General features: G+C 34.3%; 3 protein-coding genes across 3 annotated transcripts; 1 reads left to right on the top strand and 2 right to left on the bottom strand.

Moving 5' to 3' along the window:
* The first annotated feature begins 273 nt into the window (after window positions 1-273).
* On the top strand, window positions 274-6,934 carry LOC110729026 (CTP synthase-like). Its single transcript, XM_021908727.1, has 21 exons — window positions 274-402; window positions 757-836; window positions 1,672-1,758; window positions 1,893-1,943; window positions 2,029-2,146; window positions 2,236-2,292; window positions 2,408-2,472; window positions 2,598-2,681; window positions 2,766-2,816; window positions 2,918-2,980; window positions 3,084-3,130; window positions 3,217-3,286; window positions 3,386-3,448; window positions 3,941-4,030; window positions 4,142-4,180; window positions 4,462-4,698; window positions 4,798-4,883; window positions 4,973-5,021; window positions 5,148-5,228; window positions 5,318-5,411; window positions 5,778-6,934. The coding sequence occupies exons 1-21, from the start codon at window positions 285-287 to the stop codon at window positions 6,293-6,295; spliced, it is 2,148 nt and encodes a 715-aa protein (XP_021764419.1). The 5' UTR covers window positions 274-284; the 3' UTR covers window positions 6,296-6,934.
* A 3,317-nt stretch (window positions 6,935-10,251) lies between these two features.
* Window positions 10,252-14,706, bottom strand: LOC110729027 (adenine DNA glycosylase-like). Its single transcript, XM_021908728.1, has 7 exons — window positions 13,960-14,706; window positions 12,995-13,054; window positions 12,662-12,781; window positions 12,486-12,583; window positions 11,092-11,627; window positions 10,892-10,998; window positions 10,252-10,507 (listed from the first exon to the last, which is right to left on the bottom strand). The coding sequence occupies exons 1-7, from the start codon at window positions 14,362-14,364 to the stop codon at window positions 10,418-10,420; spliced, it is 1,416 nt and encodes a 471-aa protein (XP_021764420.1). The 5' UTR covers window positions 14,365-14,706; the 3' UTR covers window positions 10,252-10,417.
* Window positions 14,707-15,101: 395 nt separating this feature from the next.
* On the bottom strand, window positions 15,102-21,778 carry LOC110729028 (MLO-like protein 1). Its single transcript, XM_021908729.1, has 14 exons — window positions 21,362-21,778; window positions 21,187-21,244; window positions 20,487-20,695; window positions 19,497-19,613; window positions 19,328-19,388; window positions 18,902-18,996; window positions 18,288-18,362; window positions 18,063-18,151; window positions 17,929-17,978; window positions 16,973-17,013; window positions 16,283-16,492; window positions 16,100-16,167; window positions 15,945-16,005; window positions 15,102-15,801 (listed from the first exon to the last, which is right to left on the bottom strand). Exons 1-14 carry the CDS (start codon window positions 21,488-21,490, stop codon window positions 15,580-15,582), a joined length of 1,485 nt encoding a protein of 494 aa, XP_021764421.1. The 5' UTR covers window positions 21,491-21,778; the 3' UTR covers window positions 15,102-15,579.
* Between the last annotated feature and the right edge of the window lie 1,562 nt (window positions 21,779-23,340).

Genomic DNA, 23,340 nt, shown 5'->3' on the forward strand with positions numbered 1-23,340 from the left:
CGTCACAAGTCTCAACAATGCTAATCTTCCATTCTGCCTCTACTTCTCTCTCTACTTTCTCTCTCTAAAACTCACCAAATCCCTTCATACTCTTTGCAACATCAACTGCCTCTGTTATCAATTACTACTATTTCACAAATTACGTGCATTTTCCACCATTTTTTAATCAACTTATACAAGAAAACGGCTGAAAACAGGGGAAGTTTAATTTCTGATAATACCCAGAAACTTTGTGAAAAAAAAACCCAGAAATTTTAAGAAATTTGCAGTAAAATTTGGAGAAGATGAAGTATGTTCTTGTAACAGGAGGTGTTGTTAGTGGACTGGGAAAAGGGGTTACTGCTAGTAGTATTGGGGTGCTCCTTAAAGCTTGTGGTCTTCGTGTTACTTCCATTAAAATAGGTATTTAGCTATATTAGCATTTTAATTTTTCTGGGTTTTGATTATATTTTTGAGATTTTTTACGACGTGGGTTTTGGATTAATGGGGATTAGGTTGAAATTCAAGGGTTTATGGGGGTGTTAAATTGGTTGATTTTTGTTTCCCAGATTTTAATTTAGATTTTATTCTTGTTTTTGATGTACATTGCACCATTTTACCCAGAAATGAGTTTGATGTTTGAGATTGTATTTACTGTCTGATTGGGTTGAATAATGGAATTAAACCCTGAAATGCAACAAAAATCAGAACTTTTTTTTACCCCTTTTGATTTTTCTGTGTTTTTGTATGTGTAATTGATTTATTTTGTTGTTGCAGATCCTTATCTGAATACAGATGCAGGAACTATGTCACCCTTTGAGCACGGTGAAGTGTTTGTTTTGGATGATGGAGGCGAGGTAACAAAAAACTTTATCTAATCATATTTAATTAATTTATTAACTTGCATATTTTAGGTTTAAGAAATCCAAATTTGTTTAGAAATCAATTTCTTAAGATTTGTATATAAAAAACTTTAGTGAAGTCATTATTGATGTTGACTTAATTTCATTTTCACTGTTAGCAATTTGATTTAGTTTTTGTTTGGTCTTGGCGGCAGTGTAGGTTGTTGGAAAGGATAGGTATCTTAGAAAATGATGTTGATTTCTATACTTATTTTTCCTAAAAGCTTTCATGAAATGTATTCCCTTTTAGCTTGGATGGAACATGCAGACTGAGACTGACCTTGGACGAGTTGTGGGTTAGAACCACGGTTAAACCCGGTGTTTGTTCATCAAACACATCGATTCGATTCGTTGTGAGGCAAAAGAAAGGAAAAGAAATTAGTTTTTGGCTTTTGGATTATGCTGTTTTTCATTAAAAGAAAAAAAGGAACCTAGGATATCATAAGGAATTTTATCTCTAAATACCTAGAAGTCAAAAAGGGAGAAAGAAATACGAAGTAGAAGCTTTATATTGTGAAATCAAATGTGCCTGCTTTTCTTCTCTAAGCAGCAAAATGATTTCCCTTTGTTCTTGCCAGTATCGGTGTGGGGCCGAAGTAGAGCAAGTTGTTGTTCCCTTCATGAGCTTTGTTTATACTATGATTTCGAGTTTGAGCTGAAGGATATTGATTCTCTACTTAACATGTGATCAAGTGATCATGACTGTGTAATGGTTAACGATCTATCAACGTTCATACTTCATAGTACTGAACGAACCGAGGTTGATGTTGTTTGTTCCATTGTTTCGCAGGTGGACCTAGATCTTGGTAATTATGAGAGATTCTTAGACATCAAGCTGACACGCGATAATAATATAACAACTGGGAAGATATACCAGGCAAGCTTAATTACCGACACTGCCTTATCTGTTACCTAACTTGTCCCTCAACCCTTCCTTCTGAAGGATGGAGTAACCCACTTGGACTATGTTTTTCAATTGATATTGATTTTTGTTTTTGCTATATGTGACAGTCTGTCATTAACAAGGAGAGAAAGGGAGATTATTTGGGAAAAACTGTACAGGTCTTTTTCCTTTCTAATCCATGGCTTTCCACTGCTACTGTTTTCCTTTCACAGTCGTTTTAATTATGTTCTTTGTGATCTTTAGGTTGTCCCGCACATTACCGATGAAATTCAATCTTGGATAGAACGCGTTGCGCATACACCGGTAGATGGAAAGGAGGGCCCTCCTGATGTTTGTGTCATTGAATTGGGTGGAACTATAGGTGTGACATCTAACATACCCTAAGGTGTTTGTCATGAATTTCAACATTGCGTGTATAATTCGACTGAAAATTGTGTTTTCATGGTGCAGGGGACATTGAGTCTATGCCGTTTATTGAGGCTCTTGGACAATTCTCATATCGCGTTGGTAGGTCTTCTTAGAAGTGTTGCATGCTTGAAACTGCTCTTTCTTTTTTCAAAAAAAGAAAAAAAAACTGCTCTTTCTTTGTTGGAAAAGTTTACTCAATACTTCTTCTCAACAGGTTCTGGAAACTTTTGCTTAATTCATGTCAGTTTGGTACCCGTTCTGAATGTTGTTGGGGAACAGGTAATTCAATCAAATACCTTATGTTAAATATTTATGTTTGTAAGAACTGCCTGTTTGAGGTTTGATTTTTTAGCAATGTCCATGCTCAAATTAATTGATGTAAATTCTGTATTTGCTTCTAACAGAAAACAAAGCCAACACAGCACAGTGTTCGGGGACTGCGAGGCCTGGGGTTAACAGCAGATATTTTGGCTTGTCGTAGCACAATGGTATATCTTTCTCTATGTCAGTCATGCTCATATACACTTTCTCTGCGGTGATGTTTGGCTTAAACATTTATTTTTACCGTGCAGCCTCTTGATGAAAATGTGAAGGCGAAGCTCTCACAATTTTGCCATGTTCCGGTACTTCTAACAGCGATTCCCTTCTATGATCTAATCGCATTTGTTTGCTCTTATGTAATTGATGTATGAATTAGAACCTCACCTGAATTTATCCTTTTCAGGGTGAAAATATTGTAACTCTGTATGATGTCCCCAACATCTGGCACATTCCTTTGCTTCTCAGAGTAAGTATTTTTTTGTTTTGCTATTGAAAAGAAATTTTCTTGTTGTACTTTGTTGAATATATTGCTCATGTTGAGCTTGTGGGTTTCCTTTTATTTCCATCAGGATCAAAAGGCTCATGAAGCTATATTAAAAGTGCTCAACCTTAATGGGTTTGTTCTATACCCTTGTATCTCATTTGCCTAATTCCTGGTTGATTTTCCTGCATCCCATCTGACTTTTGCTTGCCTTTATGTAGTGTTGCAAAGGAGCCTGTACTAGACGAATGGACTCGGAGAGCTCAACTTTGTAGCATGTTGCAGCAGCCTGTAAGTTCTGATTGACCTTTTCTCAGCTATTTGGTCTTCTTGTATTAACAAAGCATATTTAGCCGCAAATCATTTTTGATTTTTTTCTCAATCCATTAGGTGAGGATAGCCATGGTTGGAAAGTACACTGGACTTTCAGATTCTTATCTCTCTGTGCTAAAGGTAATTGAGGAACCTACATCTTTATTTCTTGAATATCTTTTGGGGTGGGTAATTTTGACTCTTTTTGCATGCATGTTGATAAAATTTTGAGATTTTATAGATTCTGCATTTTTGGATCTATTTGCCACTTCAGAGCCGCAAAGTATCCATGTTTTGACTTTAACTAAGCAGATTATGGACACATGCAATGAAGAATAATTGTCTTTGTGTACCGTCTTGTAAAGTTCCTTCCCCAATTTTAGAATATGCTTTTTCGAAACACTAATGTCTTTTATTTGCTGATTTATAATACGTCACACTTCAAAAATCTTCCCTCATGTAGCAGTTGACTTGCATATGTGTGTAGAAATGAGAACTAAGAAGGGTAGCTCTATGAAGTCTATCTTGATACTTTTTTCGCCTGTCGCAAATCCTACAGCCACATCAGTTGTGGGGTCTAGGTAGTCTGGATCGCATTAGGATATTGATCGTGTTGAATTTTGCTGTGAACAGGCTCTCTTGCATGCCTCAGTTGCATGTCATCATAAACTGCTTGTTGATTGGGTTCCTGCTAGTGACCTTGAAGAATCAACCAAGCAAGAGGTAATGATGATTGCTTTAGTCTTTTTGTTTTGTCCCCTGAACCTCTCCGTGCTTTGCTTACCCTTGTTGATTTTCATTTAATTGTATTGATGTAAATTTTCAACATTGCAGAATCCTGAAAGCTACAAAGTTGCATGGAATATGCTGAAGGTCAGTGTCTCTATCCTTATCTGTGGTTACTTGTACTTGGAAATTATTTTGCTTGTAAACAATATAGGCATGATCTTGTCTGTGTTCGTTATAACAAAATTCTTGCAAGCCATCCACATGGTTTACATATAATTACTTTAAAGGCTCAATTCTTTTGCATCTTCAAAGGTCTTGTGTACTGTTTTTTTAGTCAAGTAACAAAATATCTTAGTTGATTTTCTCATTTTTGCATCAAATTTGTGTGTTTAATTTTAACATCCCTGGTTATTTTGGCATTTCAGGGTGCAGATGGTGTTCTAGTTCCTGGAGGATTTGGTGATAGAGGTGTTGAAGGGAAAATTCTTGCTGCAAAGTATGCCAGAGAAAATAATATTCCTTATCTTGGCATTTGTCTGGGAATGCAGCTTGCTGTCGTTGAGTTTGCTCGGTCTGTTCTTGGAGTACAAGATGCAAACAGCGAGGAATTTGATTCAGAAACCAAAAAAACCCCGAATCCTTTTGTTGTATTCATGCCAGAGGTGTGTATTATAGTTATAATTGTCTATATTCAGGTGCTGTTGTATATGTTCATCTTATCTCTTCAAGTTGAGGATATGACTAATGATATTAAATGACAGGGATCAAAAACTCATATGGGTGCCACTATGCGGCTCGGTTCAAGGAGAACATACTTCCAGGTCAAGGACTGCAAGAGTGCAAAGCTGTAAGAATATAGATAGCAACTGCCTCTTTTGTTGGACAGTAAATGAATGCCTTGTACAATGCTTATGTATATATTTCTTCTTTTTTTAGATATGGCAATGCAGACTTTGTTGATGAGAGACATCGTCATAGATATGAGGTGAGTAATTGACAAGCAATGATTACACTTGTTTGTTGCGGAAAATCAATTGTTGTGCTTTCATACCCCAATTGTTGATGCTTACATTTTAAACTAATTTAGATATGCTTATAATTTATGTTATAGGTGAACCCTGATTGGATTGCTCAGCTTGAAAGTTTTGGCATGTCTTTCACTGGGAAGGATGAAAGCGGCCAGCGAATGGAGGTTAGTTTTCAGTTTCGAAAATATTATGTAGGAGCTTTCTGATAATTCTTTTTTCTTATATTGTTATTGACATTCTTTTTGGTTAACAGATTATTGAGCTACCCGATCATCCCTTTTTTGTTGGAGCTCAATTTCATCCTGAGTTTAAATCAAGGCCAGGAAATCCTTCTCCTCTATTTGTAGGTGCGTATTTTGCTGTTGGCTGCAGTCTCTTTTGGAAACAGTTGGCTCTTTGAGGCTATTCTTACAATTATTTTCACGGCCAAATTTATCTAATGTTTATGTGATGAAATTTCCGTTCTCAAACCATCCAGCCACTAAATTGATCAGCGCACAATTTTATGGCCAATAACCCTCCCTCTTTCCACTTGTTTATTAGCATTCCTTTGTTAGTGGGGATGGGCAAATTTCCCCTCTCAGAAATGGGTGTGTCACTCCCTGTACTTTGCTGAGTGCTATTGGTTGTTGTTATCTCATGGATGTTGGTTTGTCTACTAATATTTTTGTAAGTGCAGTTGATCTCATTTTTTTTTACCTGATTGCATATAGGTTTGATAGCAGCAGCAACTGGACAGTTGGGTGCTTTTTTGGACAACCCTAACATTGTACATAATATGTTGCAAAGGGATAGTCCAAAGTGCAATGGTCACCTGCCGACGAGATCTCAGCCTTGTAAGTCCAAGAAGGACCAAGTGAATGTTATTAGCAAGCAGCCTGTCTTAGTTAATGGAGTACACAAAAGCATACATAAGGAGCCTGTCTTAGTTAATGGTGCATTGAATGACATTCATCCCGGATATGCTAATGGATCGATGAATGGTATTCATCAAAAGCATGGTAATGGGTCTGTAAATGGCATTTATCCAGAACATGCAAATGGGTTGGCAAACGTTGTTGATCTGCCACATGCTAATGGTTCAATTAATGGTAATTATCCGGAATATAGTCATGGTTCCCTTAATGGCAATTGCAAGGATCATGACAATGGGTTGTCAAATGGAGTACATATTGAGCATATAAATGGTACCCTCAATAGCATCTGTAGCAATGGCAACGGATTTCACTAGTGAAGAAAGGAACGGAGGGTAAGCTCCTTTGAAGTTAGTGGCCATGCTTGATCAGCAGATTTTTGATTAGCTCCTTTTGCTAGTATTTTCAGTTTGACTGTACAGTTGATTAGAGTAAGCTCAGGTCTTTTAGCTCTCGGGATTCTGCGTACTAACAGTGCTGAATCCGGTCTTTTATTCAGGAACGGCCTGTTGTATTTGATGGTTGCATTGCTATGTAACTAAGAGGAGGTGAGGTTTTTCTTTTTTTGCTCTTTTTTTTTTCCCGGGTCGATTATGCCCTCCTCTGTAAGCTGAAACTGGTGTATTTCCTACTGCCTACTGGGTAATGGGTATCTATCTTAAAGAGTGAATGCCTACCTTTTGCATTGTACAACTTACTTTCAGGAGGCTCGATTTGCGACTGGCTCACCTTTTGCTTTGTTTTTTTTTACCAAGATGTAATCTTTGGAACCTCTTGTTTAATGAATATGTGTTTTGAGGATTTTTATAAACAGAACTTTTCAAGATATTTGTATCTGGTAGATCAACCCCCTCTTTCCCCTCAGATTAGAAGAATGCTAAAGATAAGGTGTACATATTTATTTGTGTGAACTGTGAAGGAACTATAGCAGTATCATAGATCTCAGTTTGTTTTCACTGTATTTTTCAGCATCCCTTCTTCTGCATTCATTAGTGGCAAAAGATTTTTTTAAATTTAATTATTCTAATCTATTTGGCCTTGTCTCTAATATCTAGGAGGTTACAAAATGCTGTAAAAATAGTTTGAGTGACGGCAAAATGTTGTGTAGAGGAAAAAGATAATGGAAGGGACTAATGAAATAATGGAATAGAATTAAGGAAATTTTGTTTAGAAAAACCTTTTAAAATTTTTTGGACAGGATATCCCAATTTAATTTATTTTTTTATTTTTTATGTTGAAGACAGTCAAGTGGGCATTTTCGACGTTAACTATTGTTTTTTCCGGCGTCGACCATCGGTTTTCCCACATGTACGTGTCACGTGATTTCTAATTTCTTAATGACATCCCCTTTTCTTAAATCCACTCTCTTTTCCCTCCAATTAAACACTTCTTACTGAGATTGTGGAACAGCAATGAGATTGTGTTGAGCTATGACGATACAATAACGTTGCTCAATTTGACTACCAACCAAATGAAATCCCTTGGAATTCCTGCTTATGAGACTCTTGTTGCATATACAGAGAGTACAGTTTCAATAGCAAAATATATACGCCAACCGCCTGTAATTGATCACTCATCAGTTGAAATCAACACCACAGTATCATCTTTGCCCTTACAACAGATGCTACCTCAAGAAGATGATGGTGATGATTCGGCCTCGTCCACTGACAGCGCTTTCATAGCTCCTGATATAACTGCTTTCACTGACTGTAACACAGTTTATATAAATTATGAAGCAGAGGCTGAGTTTTATCCTTATAGATTAAATGAGGTTTTGAGGTTATCCAATCTGAAATCAACCGCCCAATGGTTTCCAACCCCTGCACATTCTAAATTTTATTAGAAACACAATGTTTTTTTTTTTAAAAAATCTCTCTTCTATAATAAAATCAAGTTGTGTTATGTAGTTCTCTACGATGTAATTTGAAATTCTTATATAAGCTTCCTTACAAAAGTTTTAAGTACTTATTTAAATTATAAACAAGTGTTTTAATTTTCTCAATTTGTTGAAATAAATCCTATTTAGTTGAGACATTATGATCAAGGCAAAAGCGCTTTCAAGTATATATCCCTAGGAAATGATACCAATGTTGGGAAGGTATTAAAGGGCAAAAAGGTGAGTTTATAAGGAGTTGCACTAGTAGTGGCTAGTGGAATAAAGGGCACTTTGTATGCAGTAGGGTTTCTATGCACCCAACTACCTATAGCATTATGTGAGTATGTATGATATGTTGTCTTTCATAAGATAATGAATTTAGTGAGACACTGATTTGAACCCTTGCAATCTATAGATTAGATGGCTTCAGCCTTCAGGAAATGTCGTAAATTGACACATCACTTGTCGTTGATGTCTTCTAACCATGGCCAACATATCTGTTATTGATTATGACATCCCCTTTTCTTATTATGAATATATATGCTTCGTTATTCATTACGAACATATCTGTTATTGATTATGAACACATATGACATATAGCGTGATAATTATTTATATTTTTAACTATTGTATTGATGATTATATATGATGAACATTCTAAATAATTATTATGAACATATGTTGTGATGATTATGAATTTTGATTATTTGTTATATTTTAGTGAGTACAGATTAATTGTATTTGTAGAAGACAAAGACTCTGAATTAGTGAAGAGTTGAAACAAGTAAGAAGTGATGAAGAAGTATATGATATAAGTTGGAGAATTTCTGATGTATATGATCCCAATTTTATGGTTGTATGATAAAGGTTCATTTGTAATATACTAAATGTTCATTTTTTTTTTACATGTTCACTTTTTATTACTGAATGTTCATTTTCTTACGTGTTCTTTTTTATTACTGAATATATATGTGTGTGTGTGTGTGTGTGTATTCATTTTTCTAACTAAATGTTCATTTTTAAGGTTGTGGTCTAGCAAATTTATGATTATATGATAATCAGATTCATTTTTAATAAATGATCATTTCCTTATAACATGTAAACTTTTTAGTATCAAATGTTCATTTTTTTACGTGTTCATTTTTTGTTATTAAATGTTCATTTCTTTTTTCATGTTCATATTTTTTAACTAAATGTTCATTTTTTATTTGGGCCGCACGTTTTGGGCCTCACTTGTTGTAGCTATCTAGTGCAGCCAAGACCAATTGTCCAAAAAATTGTTCGACGTCACAAAGAAATAAAAGGTGAAGAAAAATTAATCTCATCATCACTATTCATTCTTTTAGTTGGTATGAATAAGTGCGCTCTATAGGGCTGGAACTTCTCACAACCTCTTGGTTGTGAAACGCAAACTTTCCCACCAAAAATGAAATTTTACTTCGTATTTTGAAAATGTAATTGTCAACAACTTTATTGTCCTTGTTTATTGGGCACAATTTTTGTATCTACTATAAAACTGTCTTAATAATTTGATTTTTTTAATTAAGCCGCCTCTATCTAATTAACATACTTAATTTTCTTTTAATGACATAAACCTACTCCTCCTCCTCTTCTCCTTATTATTATTATTAGAATTTCTCCCACCAAACTTTGTACGAGTATTTATTAGCTAGTAATTCGATCAACAATGCGATATTTGATTTAAATTTGTTTAAAACATTACGTTGGTTTATGTTGATCGACGAAATAAGGAAAAGGAAAAAAAAATTAATATTCTTCTTACATCAATGCAAAACTTCAACCATTAATCTTTGCAATTACAAGTATATAATATTAACACATACTCGTTATAATAACTAATATTAAAATTTCTTCAAAAAAAAAAACTAATGTTAATATATATGGACATCATAATAAATATCTATACAACAACATTTGACATGATAAATTTAATCATATTAAAATATGTTAATTACTATGGAACAGATAGATTTATATACGAGTACTTTGTAGTCATTACATGTAGACAAAAAAAAAAAGTTATATAGTCATTTTTTTTTAATGTAACCCAACTTGATTGAGTAAATATGTCCATGTAAAAGTTTGTATACGAAATATTTCTTATATTTTTTTAATTTATTATTTATTTTTTTAATGGAGAGAGTATAGATGAGTATTTACATAGTGTTAAAGTTTAAAGTCGAGTTATTGTTATTAAGAGAAAATACAAGTTAATAAGGCTGATAGATATATCCACTCCAACCAAATAGCAATTCACTTTGATCGTTAATAAGGCTGATAGATATATCCACTCCAACCAAATAGCAAGTTAAAAATTGCCTCTAGCAGAAGGCGCTATTTTCCAGCTTAATGTGCATTAATGAATGATTAGAAGTGTTGAAAAAATATACTCAGTACTCCATATCTTTGTTGGAAATCTTGAAATACATATCTTCTGAGCGAAGAATAATATATTGACCCATTGCCAATACCAAATTTACAAAAAAAAAAAAAATCAGAAAGTATTGTTCCATGCCAGCAAAGGCATACATGTACAATTTAATCATCTTTGCTTTCTCGATTTTGTTTGTTTAGTATCTTGAGTTACAGCAGTCAAGCTGTTTTCTTTGAATTGCTGAACCATGGTGTAAACCTGCAGCAGTGAAAGAAAAAGGTCAATCATAACTAGGTGTCTAGTGTTGGTGTGAAGAAAGTAAGAGAACTGACGATTTAACCCAAGTTTAACCCAACTTCTTTAATTAATCCCACCTTTTATTTACAAACAACCCCAAATTTTAAAGTACTTTGGTAAGATGACTTGATGTGTTATATTTATTCAACAGACCCAAATAGACCAAACAAAGACGAGGAAAAATAACACTTCAGACTATTTTATGCCAGCAACAAGTTCAACTACAAGTTCACTCAGCGAAGAAGAAAAGCAATCTTTTTTTTAGTACAGATATTCTTTTCTAACTGCAGTTTTTTTGAATATTTAAAACAAAGGAGATTAAGAACAAAGAGGGCAAAGCAATACCTTCCTAACACCAGATGTCAGACCCATGCTTGAAAGTTCCTTGCTGTCAGCATATTTCCAGATCATATTTCCTTCATCAGGCACACTTTGCAGGAGTTTCAGCCCACCTTCAATAACACGGAATCAAAACTTTTAAAAATAATAGTCAAAGCAGTCAGGTGATGGGATAGTAAAGAGCAGGAAGAAGAAACGAATCATACCTTTTAGATGTATGACCAAGTATTCAACATACATCTTCAGCCGTATGTGAGAGAATATGTGGACGTACTCTCCAACTTCCTCTCTTAAAAGCACTTTGCAAGTTTTCTTTGCATCAAGATTGAATGATGTTTTTAAGAACTTATCAATTGCTTTCCTTCTAATCGCTGTTTCAGATTCCTGTCCCAGTAGCACAGATGGAAACTCCCAAAGGCCAGCTAGCAAGCCTCCATCAGGCCTCTTTACAAGAAGGCAGTGTCTAGATTTCTGGTTGTTTTCTAGCAGACTATGGGATTCTGTCACCTCCAAAACACATACGGCAGAGAATTCATTTCTCTGCTTAGCCTTAACAACTTTCAGTGGATAATCGGTAACTGAACCACCCTGCCGAGATAGTGTTAATGCATGGCATTGAGCTGAAATGGGACATTCAGAACAGCTTGGGCTTGTTGGTGTGCATATTGTAGCACCAAGCTCCATAAGTGCCTGGTTAAATTCTCCAGGTCTATGAGGATCTACTAGTTGGCCTGCTAAACTCCTGACAAAGACTCGTGTCAGCAACTGAAGTAATATTAAGATCACAGAATGCCAAGAACACCTTATAATATTCCCTTTATTTCAAATTTCCTAATCCATAATTATCAATTTTTAACATTTTACTTCAGCATTAACATCATCCCAATGCCCTAAAGAAGGTTGGACTCCTGCCCACTGCAGGGTAGGGAGTCAAGTGTACACAAGTTTACCCCTGCACTAACAAAAAGGAATGTAATAGAGTTCCTGCCTGAAAGGCTAAAACAACTCCCCAGTCTCCTACTTAAGAAAAAGACACATACTCAGTTCAATGAGCCATTTATTTCAGTCCATTACTTTTTTAAGAATTTTTATTTAATACTAAAAAAAATGGATCTTTACGCCTCAGTGGTAGCTAGTAAAGGGCAAATTCCAAGTGTGACACTATATACCCCTGAAACATTCACATACTTGGATCAATGAGTAACAGTGGAAAACTAACATTAGATTATGGCTAAACTATGTTTGAGCTATAAATATAATCATCTCATATGCATATAATCATCACAAAACATCTTAAACAGTCCTGATTGGACAATAAGTTGAAGGATGAGATGAGATACTCAACCTAGTGAGCTACAAAATCAGGGTCCATTTGTCATGTAGTTCACCCTTGGATATGATAGAGCACAAACAATCATGATGAGAACTTTCAGTACACCTAAGTCACATATAACCAAAAAGTGTTGAACACAGTTGCAGAAACCTCTAGTATTGCATGAGCACAGACATTAATCCACTCTGCTTTACCACTTTCCAATTACCAGAAAATGATTTGAAGAAAACATTTGTCAACAAAAAAGGGTTGCACATAAATACTCACCAAAATTTCTTTACAGTCACCGAGTCTTTTGGATTTGCAGATATAGCCTTCAGTCTAGCGAGCACCCTAACCACATTTCCATCTACGACAGGCACAGCCTAAAATAGTGAGCTCAAGCAGTCAGACAGATTAGATTTATAAGAAAACATAAACACTCAATTATATGTAAGTCCCACCTCATTGAATGCAATAGAGGCAATGGCACCCGCTGTATATTCTCCAATGCCAGGGACTTTCTTTAGAGAAGAGACTGTTCTGGGAAAATTCCCACCTTCTTCAATAATCTTTTTTGCCCCCTATAGGCAAGTAAAAGGAGTCAGCTGCCTATCATGCAGGCCCTCTTCCGTCAATATAAGTCATTATACTGAAACCAATTAAAGGTATTGCTTGAAAAACCAAAGAAATCCCATCAATATTTGAGAAATTACATGAACAACAAACCCACAAAGAGAAAGAAATATAAATGAATACAAAAGAAAGAAAGCAGAGGTTATGTGCTTAGTGCTTACCTCTAACAAATACCTTGCTCGTCGGTAATATCCCAAACCTGCCCACATTTCATTCACCTCCTGCAAAGAAGTATTACTATTTAAATTCACCAATGAGGACATATACCAACCTTGTGCAAAATTGCAAGCTTGTCAACGAATTGTTATGTTACTTGGATCAGAACAAGATCATTGATGGACAATGATCCAAATCTCAAATTATATACAGCAATTTCACTAAAGTTTCGTCTGTCAAATTATGATGCAAACACGCATTAATTTGCAACTTGAGAATTAAACATGGATGTCCATGCAATATCAAGATAGCTAAAATTTATAATGCCACAAAGACAAGTACTTGCCCCTCTCTTACATTTAATCGGAGCAACTCCAGAGGTTTGCAACTCAGTCAAAATAGTTCAACTGGCTTATAGAGTTATAGAGATAAATCACAACTCACAAGCAAACCCACTTCAAAATAAACAAGGTCAAATAGGTTACATAACATCAGCAAACAGCATGACATAGATTGAATCCCCAGTTCATCTCAGCATCCAAGACTCAAACTTTATAACTAGACCATATGACCCCCATAAATTTCCATCTCTTCCAGAAAAATGCATCTACTTTCCTCATTACCCAATATCCAAAACTCGTTAAAGGCACCTCCTTTAATCGCAAAATAATTGTCACACTGTCTCAACTCTTCATAATAACGATATAACAAGAATTTACTTTAAAACCCACTACAATGATCAAGTCATTCTCCACTCTCTTAGTTGCTCAATTTAACTGACAAGAATCACATGACATTTAAATAATCAATCATACTACATTGTTACTTCAAAAAAAAATTCCAACTTTTCCCACACATCTAAAAATAGTACACAAGACTAAACGAGTAATGTTTTCTAGCAATACACACAAACTAAAATTAATAAAAACTACAAATATGATAAGAAAAGCAGAGGATTAAGAAGAACAACCTCAAGAGAAGCAAGAGAAAGATGATAAAGGGTGGGCCATTTCAACATCCAACGATTAAAATAATCAATGACAGTAGCAACCCTAGTTTGTTGCAGCATCACTTCCGAAACCCAAACCCCATATGCCTTTATCTCTTTTCCATCATCATCATCTTTCAATCTCCTCCAAGGCAAATCCCTCTTATTTTTATCATACCATTCCAACAAAGAAACCCTAATTTCTGCAATTTCTTCCTCATTAAACTTCAATAAATCCTCAATATCTTCAATTTCACTTTGCCCTTTATTGTTTGAAGTATTCTTCGGCTTGACAACTCGTTTCCTCTTGATGGAGGTGATTTCAGAGGATTTTGTTGAGGAAATTGAGCCATTTTTTAGGGTTCTTCTGGTGGGGGTTTTGGACATGGAAATGGGTATTGAAGGAATGAATTGAGGAAAGAAGGAGAGAGAAATTAGGGGAATAATTTTTGAAGTTGAAAGGAGGTTCTTGGTTTCCCGCCCAAAAATGGAGAAGAGAGCTACAATAGTGGAGTTTTAGTGGAGAAAGAATGTGGAAAGGGTTTATAAATGGAATTGGTTGTATTAATAAGATTTTATTTGAGTAAATCATTAATCACAATTCATAATGTCCATTGGTAGTAACTTTGTGAATGTAAATTAGGGAGTATCTTAAAATATTTGCGTTGGTATTCAAAACTTGTTGGATTGAAACTCGTCTACATCATTACCTTTGCGGCTCACTCTACATCAAACAAATATCGCTCTATATGTACTTGATAGTAATAAGCAAATTTGAAATAACTACTCATCTCTTTATTGCGGATAAGTAAATGCTACTTATATAGTTGTATTATTAGGAGTTAGTTATATACTTGATGTTTTTATGTTTTATAATGTTATATGGTAATGGTGTAGTTAGTTATATTAGCATAATTTTGAGTACAAATTAATGTTTTGATTTACTCACTTCTATAGTTCTATGCAACATCAGTACATCACTGATGAATTGCAGAAAGTGTCACATTTACACTGTCTTTAAACAGAAGCAAGAAAGATTATTCATTGCAAGGGCTTGCCAAACTAGAAAACGCAGCAAAACAAAGTAAACTTAGGTATGCTAAAAATCAGGAACATAAACACTGTAAATAAAAAGAGTCTTGTTTACTAACAACAATAATCGTTTTTGCCAAAGAAAAAAATACAACAGTAATTGTATAAGATTAATGTACACAGTATCTCCTAATACAAAGTTGCTATAGCTGTACGCATTAAGCAATATACTAATACATAATTCAAGTCATGATACTCTAAATAATTGGCTAGATGATATGGTTATACACTTACAGTCTCAGTCTTACATGACGGACCTGTGTACCCTACGATCATCCAAGATCATGGAAAACAAAATTGCAGTAATACGTATACCAATATTGTTCTAAATGTACTTCCTACCGCCTATAAAACACATCAAAATGACCCCTTCATTTCCAAAGATCAAAGGTTTTCGCCAAACCACATCTCAAAACTTGCAATGCACAAGGTTAAATTTTTCGCTACTCACTCCAACCAATGGTTTATACTGCTTTCTTTAAAATGAGTACCAACCAGTACAGTATTTCCTTATGTGCTACTTGGTTGAATCTCATTCCCTTCCTTGCCCTTCTGGATAAGTCTTGCCATCTGAATTCTCGTTGCAGAACCCTCATCAGTAGATGTCTCGCCTGTTGTGGAGCCATTAACCGACCCTTTCAAACCTTTCTTCTTCTTTACTTTCTCACGCCATCCAAGAATACCGGCTTGTACATGTTCATCGAATATTGCCTTCTTAAAGTTGCTTCCCATCTTCATAATATTACAAAAGATACCAAAAAAAAATATGTTTAATAGGTAAAACTATGTGACATATTTGCAACACTAGCAGATTTCAGAAGGAAGAGCTTCATATAAGACAAGTGGGAGCAAAATTTTGCACAAAATTAATATACCTGGGTAACAATTGCGTAGAGAGGTAGAGTGCTGTAACTACACAGAACTTGGATGATAACGCTGCAAAGAATTGGAAAAAAAAAATAACATGATGAGGAACATAAGATGTCTAGATTATGACAAGAATTTGAGCAGAAATGAAGCAAGTATTTACCCAATGATGAGCCTTGGTACAATATACCGCACTTGTCCCATAATACAGGAGTCGAAACCATATTGCACCTGCAATTTTTGAGGACAGAGGGGACAGCGAAAGAGAAAATTTTAAAGTTAATATATAAACCAAAAAGGCAGTTAGTAATTTCAAGAACCAAAAAGACTTGAAACAGCAGCTCACCCATATCCAAAAGAAATATGCTATCTCAAATGCGTTTTGGAATAGTATGAAGTGGATAAGGAATAGGGTAATCTGAGGTCGGCTGAACCAGAAATGTTCATCAGAAGGCTTTACCACAAGGTCCCCTTCTATGGCGACGTGTTTTTCAGCAACTTCATGAGCAAGCTCAGTTATAACATGCTCCAGTTTTGTTCCCACGGCAAGGAGAAGCTGAAAACAATTCAAAACCAGAGATAAGGTTTATAAAGAAAAAGGCTACATTATATTATAGCAGCAAGACCAAAATCGCTTTGGTTTTCAGACAAGGTTCCTAAGCAAGACTTTACAATATATCAATGCGCAGTCAAAAACGATACAACAGAAAAGTCAGTGCACTCAGACTTATAGGTTTGTCTGAAAGAAAATCTATTGGCAAGTAACTCGATCGTTGAAAAAATTAAGAGGTGAAAAGAGGTCTCATACAAAATGAACTGAAACTGGTCAATGTAACAAAAAAAAAAAAAAGGGTGCCACTTTACAGCACAAGAATAAAAAACTATCAGAAGGAACTAAGGAAGATCAAAACACATAAAAGATGTAGAAAATTGTTTTAAAAGACTTGAGGAAAAAAGAAAAGTGAAACTAGATCACCCTATTTTATTTCCAGATGTATAAGGTTGAGATGTTCCCTAAAAGGAGTGTGAAACTTACAATGAACGGAATAAATGCTATCCAGAAATATGTATGCCAACCTGCAAAGAAGTACAATAGTACAGACATAAGATTAAAAAAATAAACAAAAATCCGGAGATCAATAAATCAATACTAGAGTTTAGAATAAATAATGATGATTATGAGAACAAGGAGTGGGCTGGTGTTTCATGTATTCTTTTTCTTTGTTTTCTTAAGGTGAAATTAGAGAAAGCAACATAATTTAAGCCAAGCTTGATTAATAGTCGAAATTGTCAAGTTGTCAACTCTCAAGAAAATAAGAAACAAAGGTAGTAGTAAGGTTTGCAGAAGTAAAAATAATGATAATGGCTCTATGCCTCTACATCTCTACTAGTCTAGAATAAACATATTGATAAAAGTAAAACAGCGAAAATAAATCCAAGGGACAATGATAACAAAACAATTTGAACACGGTGAACTGTGATTACAACAACCAAATTGACTATAAGGCAGAAAATCAACTCCAAAACGATTGAACCGTTGAACTATTAGGTAAACAGGGGAGGGGTGCTATCTAGCACAATATCAAGCAAATTAGCATGATTTTGTTGAACAGAAATATTATCCCACACAACATAATGACTAAAATTCCTCAGAAGCCAATGTTTATAATGCTATTGTTGTCAAAAACACTAACAGCAAGCATTTTAAATTGAATAGTCAAACCTTAAAGCAGTAAACACTTAAGCTCCAACTATGTCAGCGATTACTTTGTGCGACTAAATTTTCAACGAAATAACGAAAATTATGGAAGAAATGAAAGCAAAATCTAGTACATGAATAAATGCCAAAGATAAGCTGATTAACTGATATATATTTTTGAAAGAAAGAACTGGAAAAGGTAGCAAATATTATACTGTACATAACCAAAAAAAAAAAAACTCCCATACATTATAAACAAAAAGATGCTTAGGGTAGAATACTAAAACTCATACCGTTGACATTCAGCAACAAGAAGATGATCACAAATACCCAAAGATACCAGCTGCATCACACAAATCAGAATCTCAGTCCAGAGTTCTAAAAAGCTGCCAAAATTTTGACATTCTACATGAGATATACCACTTGCCTTATACCAACAACCCGCTTAAAATCATCTTCCAGTGCACGAATCATGTACTTGTGAAAATTAAATTTGCGATTTCCTCTGCAATGTGTCTGAAATAAAATCATTACTAATCTAGTCAGCACATGATAGGTATATTGTGATCATAAAATACATGCTAGAAACAAAACTGTAAAATAAGTACATCAACATGCAGAAAATGCAATTAAACACGTAAGAAAAGCGTACCATAATGAAACCCATGCGCAATGTCAGGTAATCTGCTTTTGTCACTGCTCCATAAAACTGCTTGATGAAAGAATGCTGAAAAATAACCAATACAATTCCAATCATTCTCTAGACAATAAAGTAGTAATTCTGAGTTGATAAGGCTTCAATTATACAAGAAAGTTATAGCTCATAATGGTATTCATAGCTAGAATAAGTCAAGATCTTGCAACAACTGACAATAAAAGTTTACAAACGCAAGCAGAAACTGATAACTCAACTTAGATTGATAGATGGCTTTCCAGAGATTAACATGCATCTAGTAAATAGCAAAAATCCATTGTCTCTCATTCAGAATGTCACGCAGTAACCATAAGTGTTTTCACTTTAAATGCAGCTGTAAATATCTACAGCTAACGAATATTGCAGTGACTAGAGAGAATAACGGGGTAATTTATTCCATATATTAAATTTAAGAATTTAAAATTTTTAAATCAAAGAACACATCCTACATGGCAAAAAGCCTTAAAAGATACTTCGTAACACTTAAATTTTAGTGAAATAATATTGAGCATTGTCTATACTTAACATTTAATTTGAGCACCCATCATGCAATGAAAACAAAACGTGCTTACCATCCACCGCAAGATAGAAGATTTTTCACCAACACCCACAAAATGATCACGTATGAATGCATGGTCATGGACATGGGTGACTGCAGGTTTCAAAGCTGCACAAAAGAATGGTCAACAGTTCAGATCAATGAACATGGTAGTATGGTACACAAATGCTTCAAATACTTCCATACATTATTTTTCTTCCTAACAAAAAAATCACTACATAACTTTCGCAGGAGTTACTCCAAATACAGTTAACAAGAAAAGTGACCACCCAATGTGCCTTCCAAACAGCTTAAAATTGCATTATATCCTACAAGAGTGGCCCTCGTTTCTTCTCTTTTCTGTCTTTTTTTTTTTTTTTTTGTTAAGTCAAAAGGGAAGAGCGACATAATGCCAAGTAACAAGAAAACAGCAAGAAATATTATTTATGCTACTTCGTACCCTGGTCTGTATCATAATTCTCCTTTGCAATAGCATCTTCCCAATGCTTCCATTGCCGTATCTGTCACATAGAATATACATCAGCAAAAATCAAACCACTTGACAGCATGAAAGAACATCACAATGACTGAACAGCAGTAAAAGAGCATAAATAAGACTAAATACATACTCTTGCTCCCCCAAAAACGACGGTCAAGACAGAGAAAGTGACATGAACGACTGCCAAAACAAAGATGAAGATATGCAAATGATGAAGCCCTTCAACGGATAAAAAGGGAACTTTGTGCTGCAAACAAAGGTAACAAATGATAAGTAATACTCTCGAGGGCAGAGAGCCGGAGACATCCAGGTCACCAAATGCTTTTAGCAGTAAGAACATATATAAGTTACTAGTAATTAGTGAACTAACTGAAAAATATTCTCAATTGTCACAATGCAAAAAAAAAAAAAAAAAAAAAAAAAAAAAAAAAAAAAAAAAGCTAAATTTCGGCTTCATGCATTGGTGTTTCAGTATAAGTCACATTGCAGGAATTGGATTCTGTTAGAATATAGACTTTGAGATCCTCCTTTACCAAAAACAACTGACCTCCAGACCAACGTGAACTTAAAATTCATGTCAACCAATCTCAGTCATTTGCATTGATTGCAGAAAAACTTATTAATCGTGGCTTTCCAACCAATTTGAAAAAAAATAATAAGAAAGCAGAAGATCCAAATCCTACTCCAGGGAAACTAAACTTCACCCTTAAAGACTTAAATGACACGAAATATAATGACAAGAAATACAAACAGACAGGAAAAATCATTTAAAGGCCACTTGCTTCTTGACAATTAACAATTATATAAAATGGCAATAATTTTCAAAGAACAATAAAATATCACCAAACATCAACCACTATGTAGTATGTAACCAATAAATTGGCATAAGTTTGACTCCTATGAAGAATAATAGTCAACAACATGGAATGTTAACCACAGATCATGGCATAAATTGTGGGTTCAATAACAAACAATATAGAATCAATAATGCAAACAGAAACAATTAATATACAAATAAAAGCTAAAGATTACATCTCAACAATGAACCCACGAACAAAAATCCAAGAGAACAGCGATACACTAGTATAATGTGAAATACAGCATTTAGAATTAACATTACCTTGCTGGCACAATATGCAGACTGAGATACGGCCGCTTCAGACAGAAGCCGCCGGAGCCTGCCTAAGTGCTCAACCACCGCCGGTGCCTCTTTGTCTTTAAGACTGCAAGGAAGCATATTCCTGACATATTTCTCAGGAATACACATTTTAGAGATTGCCCCTTGCAATACTGTCAGCATTAGGGATATAAACCCCAAAAGCATCAATTCTGTCATCCATTCCACACAACCTCATCAGATTTACACCCAATTTTCAAAACCCACAATTTAACAAAGAAAAAACATTCATTTTCCTAAAATGAATAAACATTAGTAACTAATTCTGGAAACACATGAATAAAAAGGCAAAAAACACCTTAGTTACCAACATAAAGCTATAAATATTCCCCTATCCATATTCGAAAACCGAAAATTCCAACATAAAATCCCAACTTTTTAAAACAATTGACATCAGTTACTAATCCTGATAAGATATAAAGTTGAAAATGGCAAATAATGAAAAGACAATAACTCATTAACACAAACTTCAAATTAATTACAGTATCTATTTTCAAAAAACCCAATTATTTAGAATCAAAACAAACCCATCAAAGAAAAAAACAAACACAATAATTCTTCATTTCAAAACCCCACAAAACAAAAAGAACAACCTTAAAAGTTGATAACTTTAACCCAAAAAAAAAAAAGATCAAATTTCTACCTTCTTTAAGTTTCTGCAATGCCTCAAAAAGGGGCTTCTGATTTTTCTTCTTCAATAACTGTAAATCAAACCCCACCATCAAAATTTAAAAATCAATCAAAGCATCAACACTATCAAACATAATCTGGGAATCAATAAAAATAAACATAAAAAAAATAAATTGGGGAAAATTTACCTTTCCACCATAATGAATACATCGTTCAACAAGAAGAGAAATGGCGATAATAATGAAACAAACAACAGCAACAACCCAAGTTGGTGTAAACTCCAAACTCATTTCTTCAGTTTCTTCTGCATTCGCCATTTTCACTCACTCTTCCTTCACTTTCTCTCTCCTCAAAACTTTGTATTTGTAATACCCTGTTTGGGTCTGAAAATCACAGGAGATTTGTTTCCGTTGGATGGAAGTATGTGATTTTGGTGGGGTCAAATGAATCAACCAAACGCGGAATAAACATACAACTGGATTTTATATTTTGTTTTAGATGGCGGTGATTATGGAATTAACAAAGCAATTATAATTATAATTATTAGAGAAAAATACAGATTATATGAAGTAATTATTGCAAGTATTATAATTAATTAATATGGAGACTTTTGAGTTTACAACTAAAAAATGATGGGAATTTGAAGAACAACTGCCAAAAAGAGAAAAATGGACAAAATGAAAAAGTGATTGGGACTAATGCTATATGGGCCTCAGAAGTTGCTGTCTTAATTGTCTTGTTTCCGAAAATATTAATGAGGTTCATGTGTTTAAACTGTTGTCCATTGATCCGGATTTAATTGTCACCTTATTAGTCTATTCATCTCATATCAATTGGATGTTGATGCAGTGATGAATGAGACTGCACTTGGTAAGGAGGACTCATATTCGATACTTTTGGGGTTGTTTGGTTGACAAATAAAAACATGGAAAGTTGAAAATCCTAAGAATTGAAATTCTTTGGTGTTGTTTGGTTCACTTGGGAATTAGAACTTCCCATGAATTATAAATTTATGGGAATTAAATTCCTACCATCAAATTCATGGGAATTTTATAAAATTGTTTGGTTAACAATGAGTGAAGTAACTTCCATGGGAATTTCCACTTACCTAGGGGTGTTTAGGTAAGTAAGTTCCTACATTTTGTGGGAACTCAAAATTCCTAGGAAGTTCCACTTCCCCCATTTCACCAAATTATTGTCAGCCAACAACACACTAAAATTGCAATTCCTAGGAAGTCTCACTTCCCATGTATTTTTTATGTCAAACAAACAACCCTTTGAATTTGTTTGGTTGACAAATTCATGGGAAGTAGAAATTCCTATGAATTTCCACTTCCCACAAAATGGAGGAAGTTAATTACCTAGGGGGGCCTAGGTAAGTAGAACTTCCCATTGGAATTTCTACTTCCCTTAGTTAACCAAACACTTTTTAGAATTTTCTAGGAAGTTCAATTTCATGGGAAATCAATTTTCCAAGGAATTTGCAATTCCTACATTCAACCAAACGAGCCCTCTATATCCTCTTCAACAACAATTGGGAGGGGATTGGAAATTAACCACCAAAAACTGATCATCGGATCCGGATTAACTCAAAGAGTGAGCTAGGTGAAACACTTTTAAAAAAAAATCTAATTTTTATTTATATTTTTGCTTTACATAATATTTTCCTAATACACCATTTTTTGACATTTTTGTATACACATAGTATTTTAGATAGTTAATATCCCAAATCACAAATGTATTAAAAACTTTAATATCATAAAGTCCTCATCAATCAAAGTAAACAAGATTTCATCTGACTATATTTTTCTTATTAGAAATAATTTAAAGACTCTTAATTGTAAAATGTGAATAGAAACTAAATTTCAAATGTGAATCTATCAACATTTACCCAAGAAGTAGCTTAAATATATCGACATGGATTGCTATTTCTCTATATATATTCTTTATGTTGATGTTTACAATAAAACTCAAGAAATAGAGAGAGAAAATAGAGAGAGAATTTCAGAGAGAAAAGAAGAGAAGTTGTATTGAATTGAATAAAAACAATCTGTTATCAATACAAGCTTTTATATCAGAGTTAGTTGTAACTAATTCTGTTATATCAGAAAATTAATACCCTGCTGACTCATCATCTGAGCTGTCATCAATATCCCCCCTCAAGCTA

The sequence above is a fragment of the Chenopodium quinoa genome, unplaced genomic scaffold, assembly GCF_001683475.1.
Source record: "Chenopodium quinoa cultivar QQ74 unplaced genomic scaffold, ASM168347v1, whole genome shotgun sequence".
Classification (NCBI taxonomy): domain Eukaryota; kingdom Viridiplantae; phylum Streptophyta; class Magnoliopsida; order Caryophyllales; family Amaranthaceae; genus Chenopodium; species Chenopodium quinoa.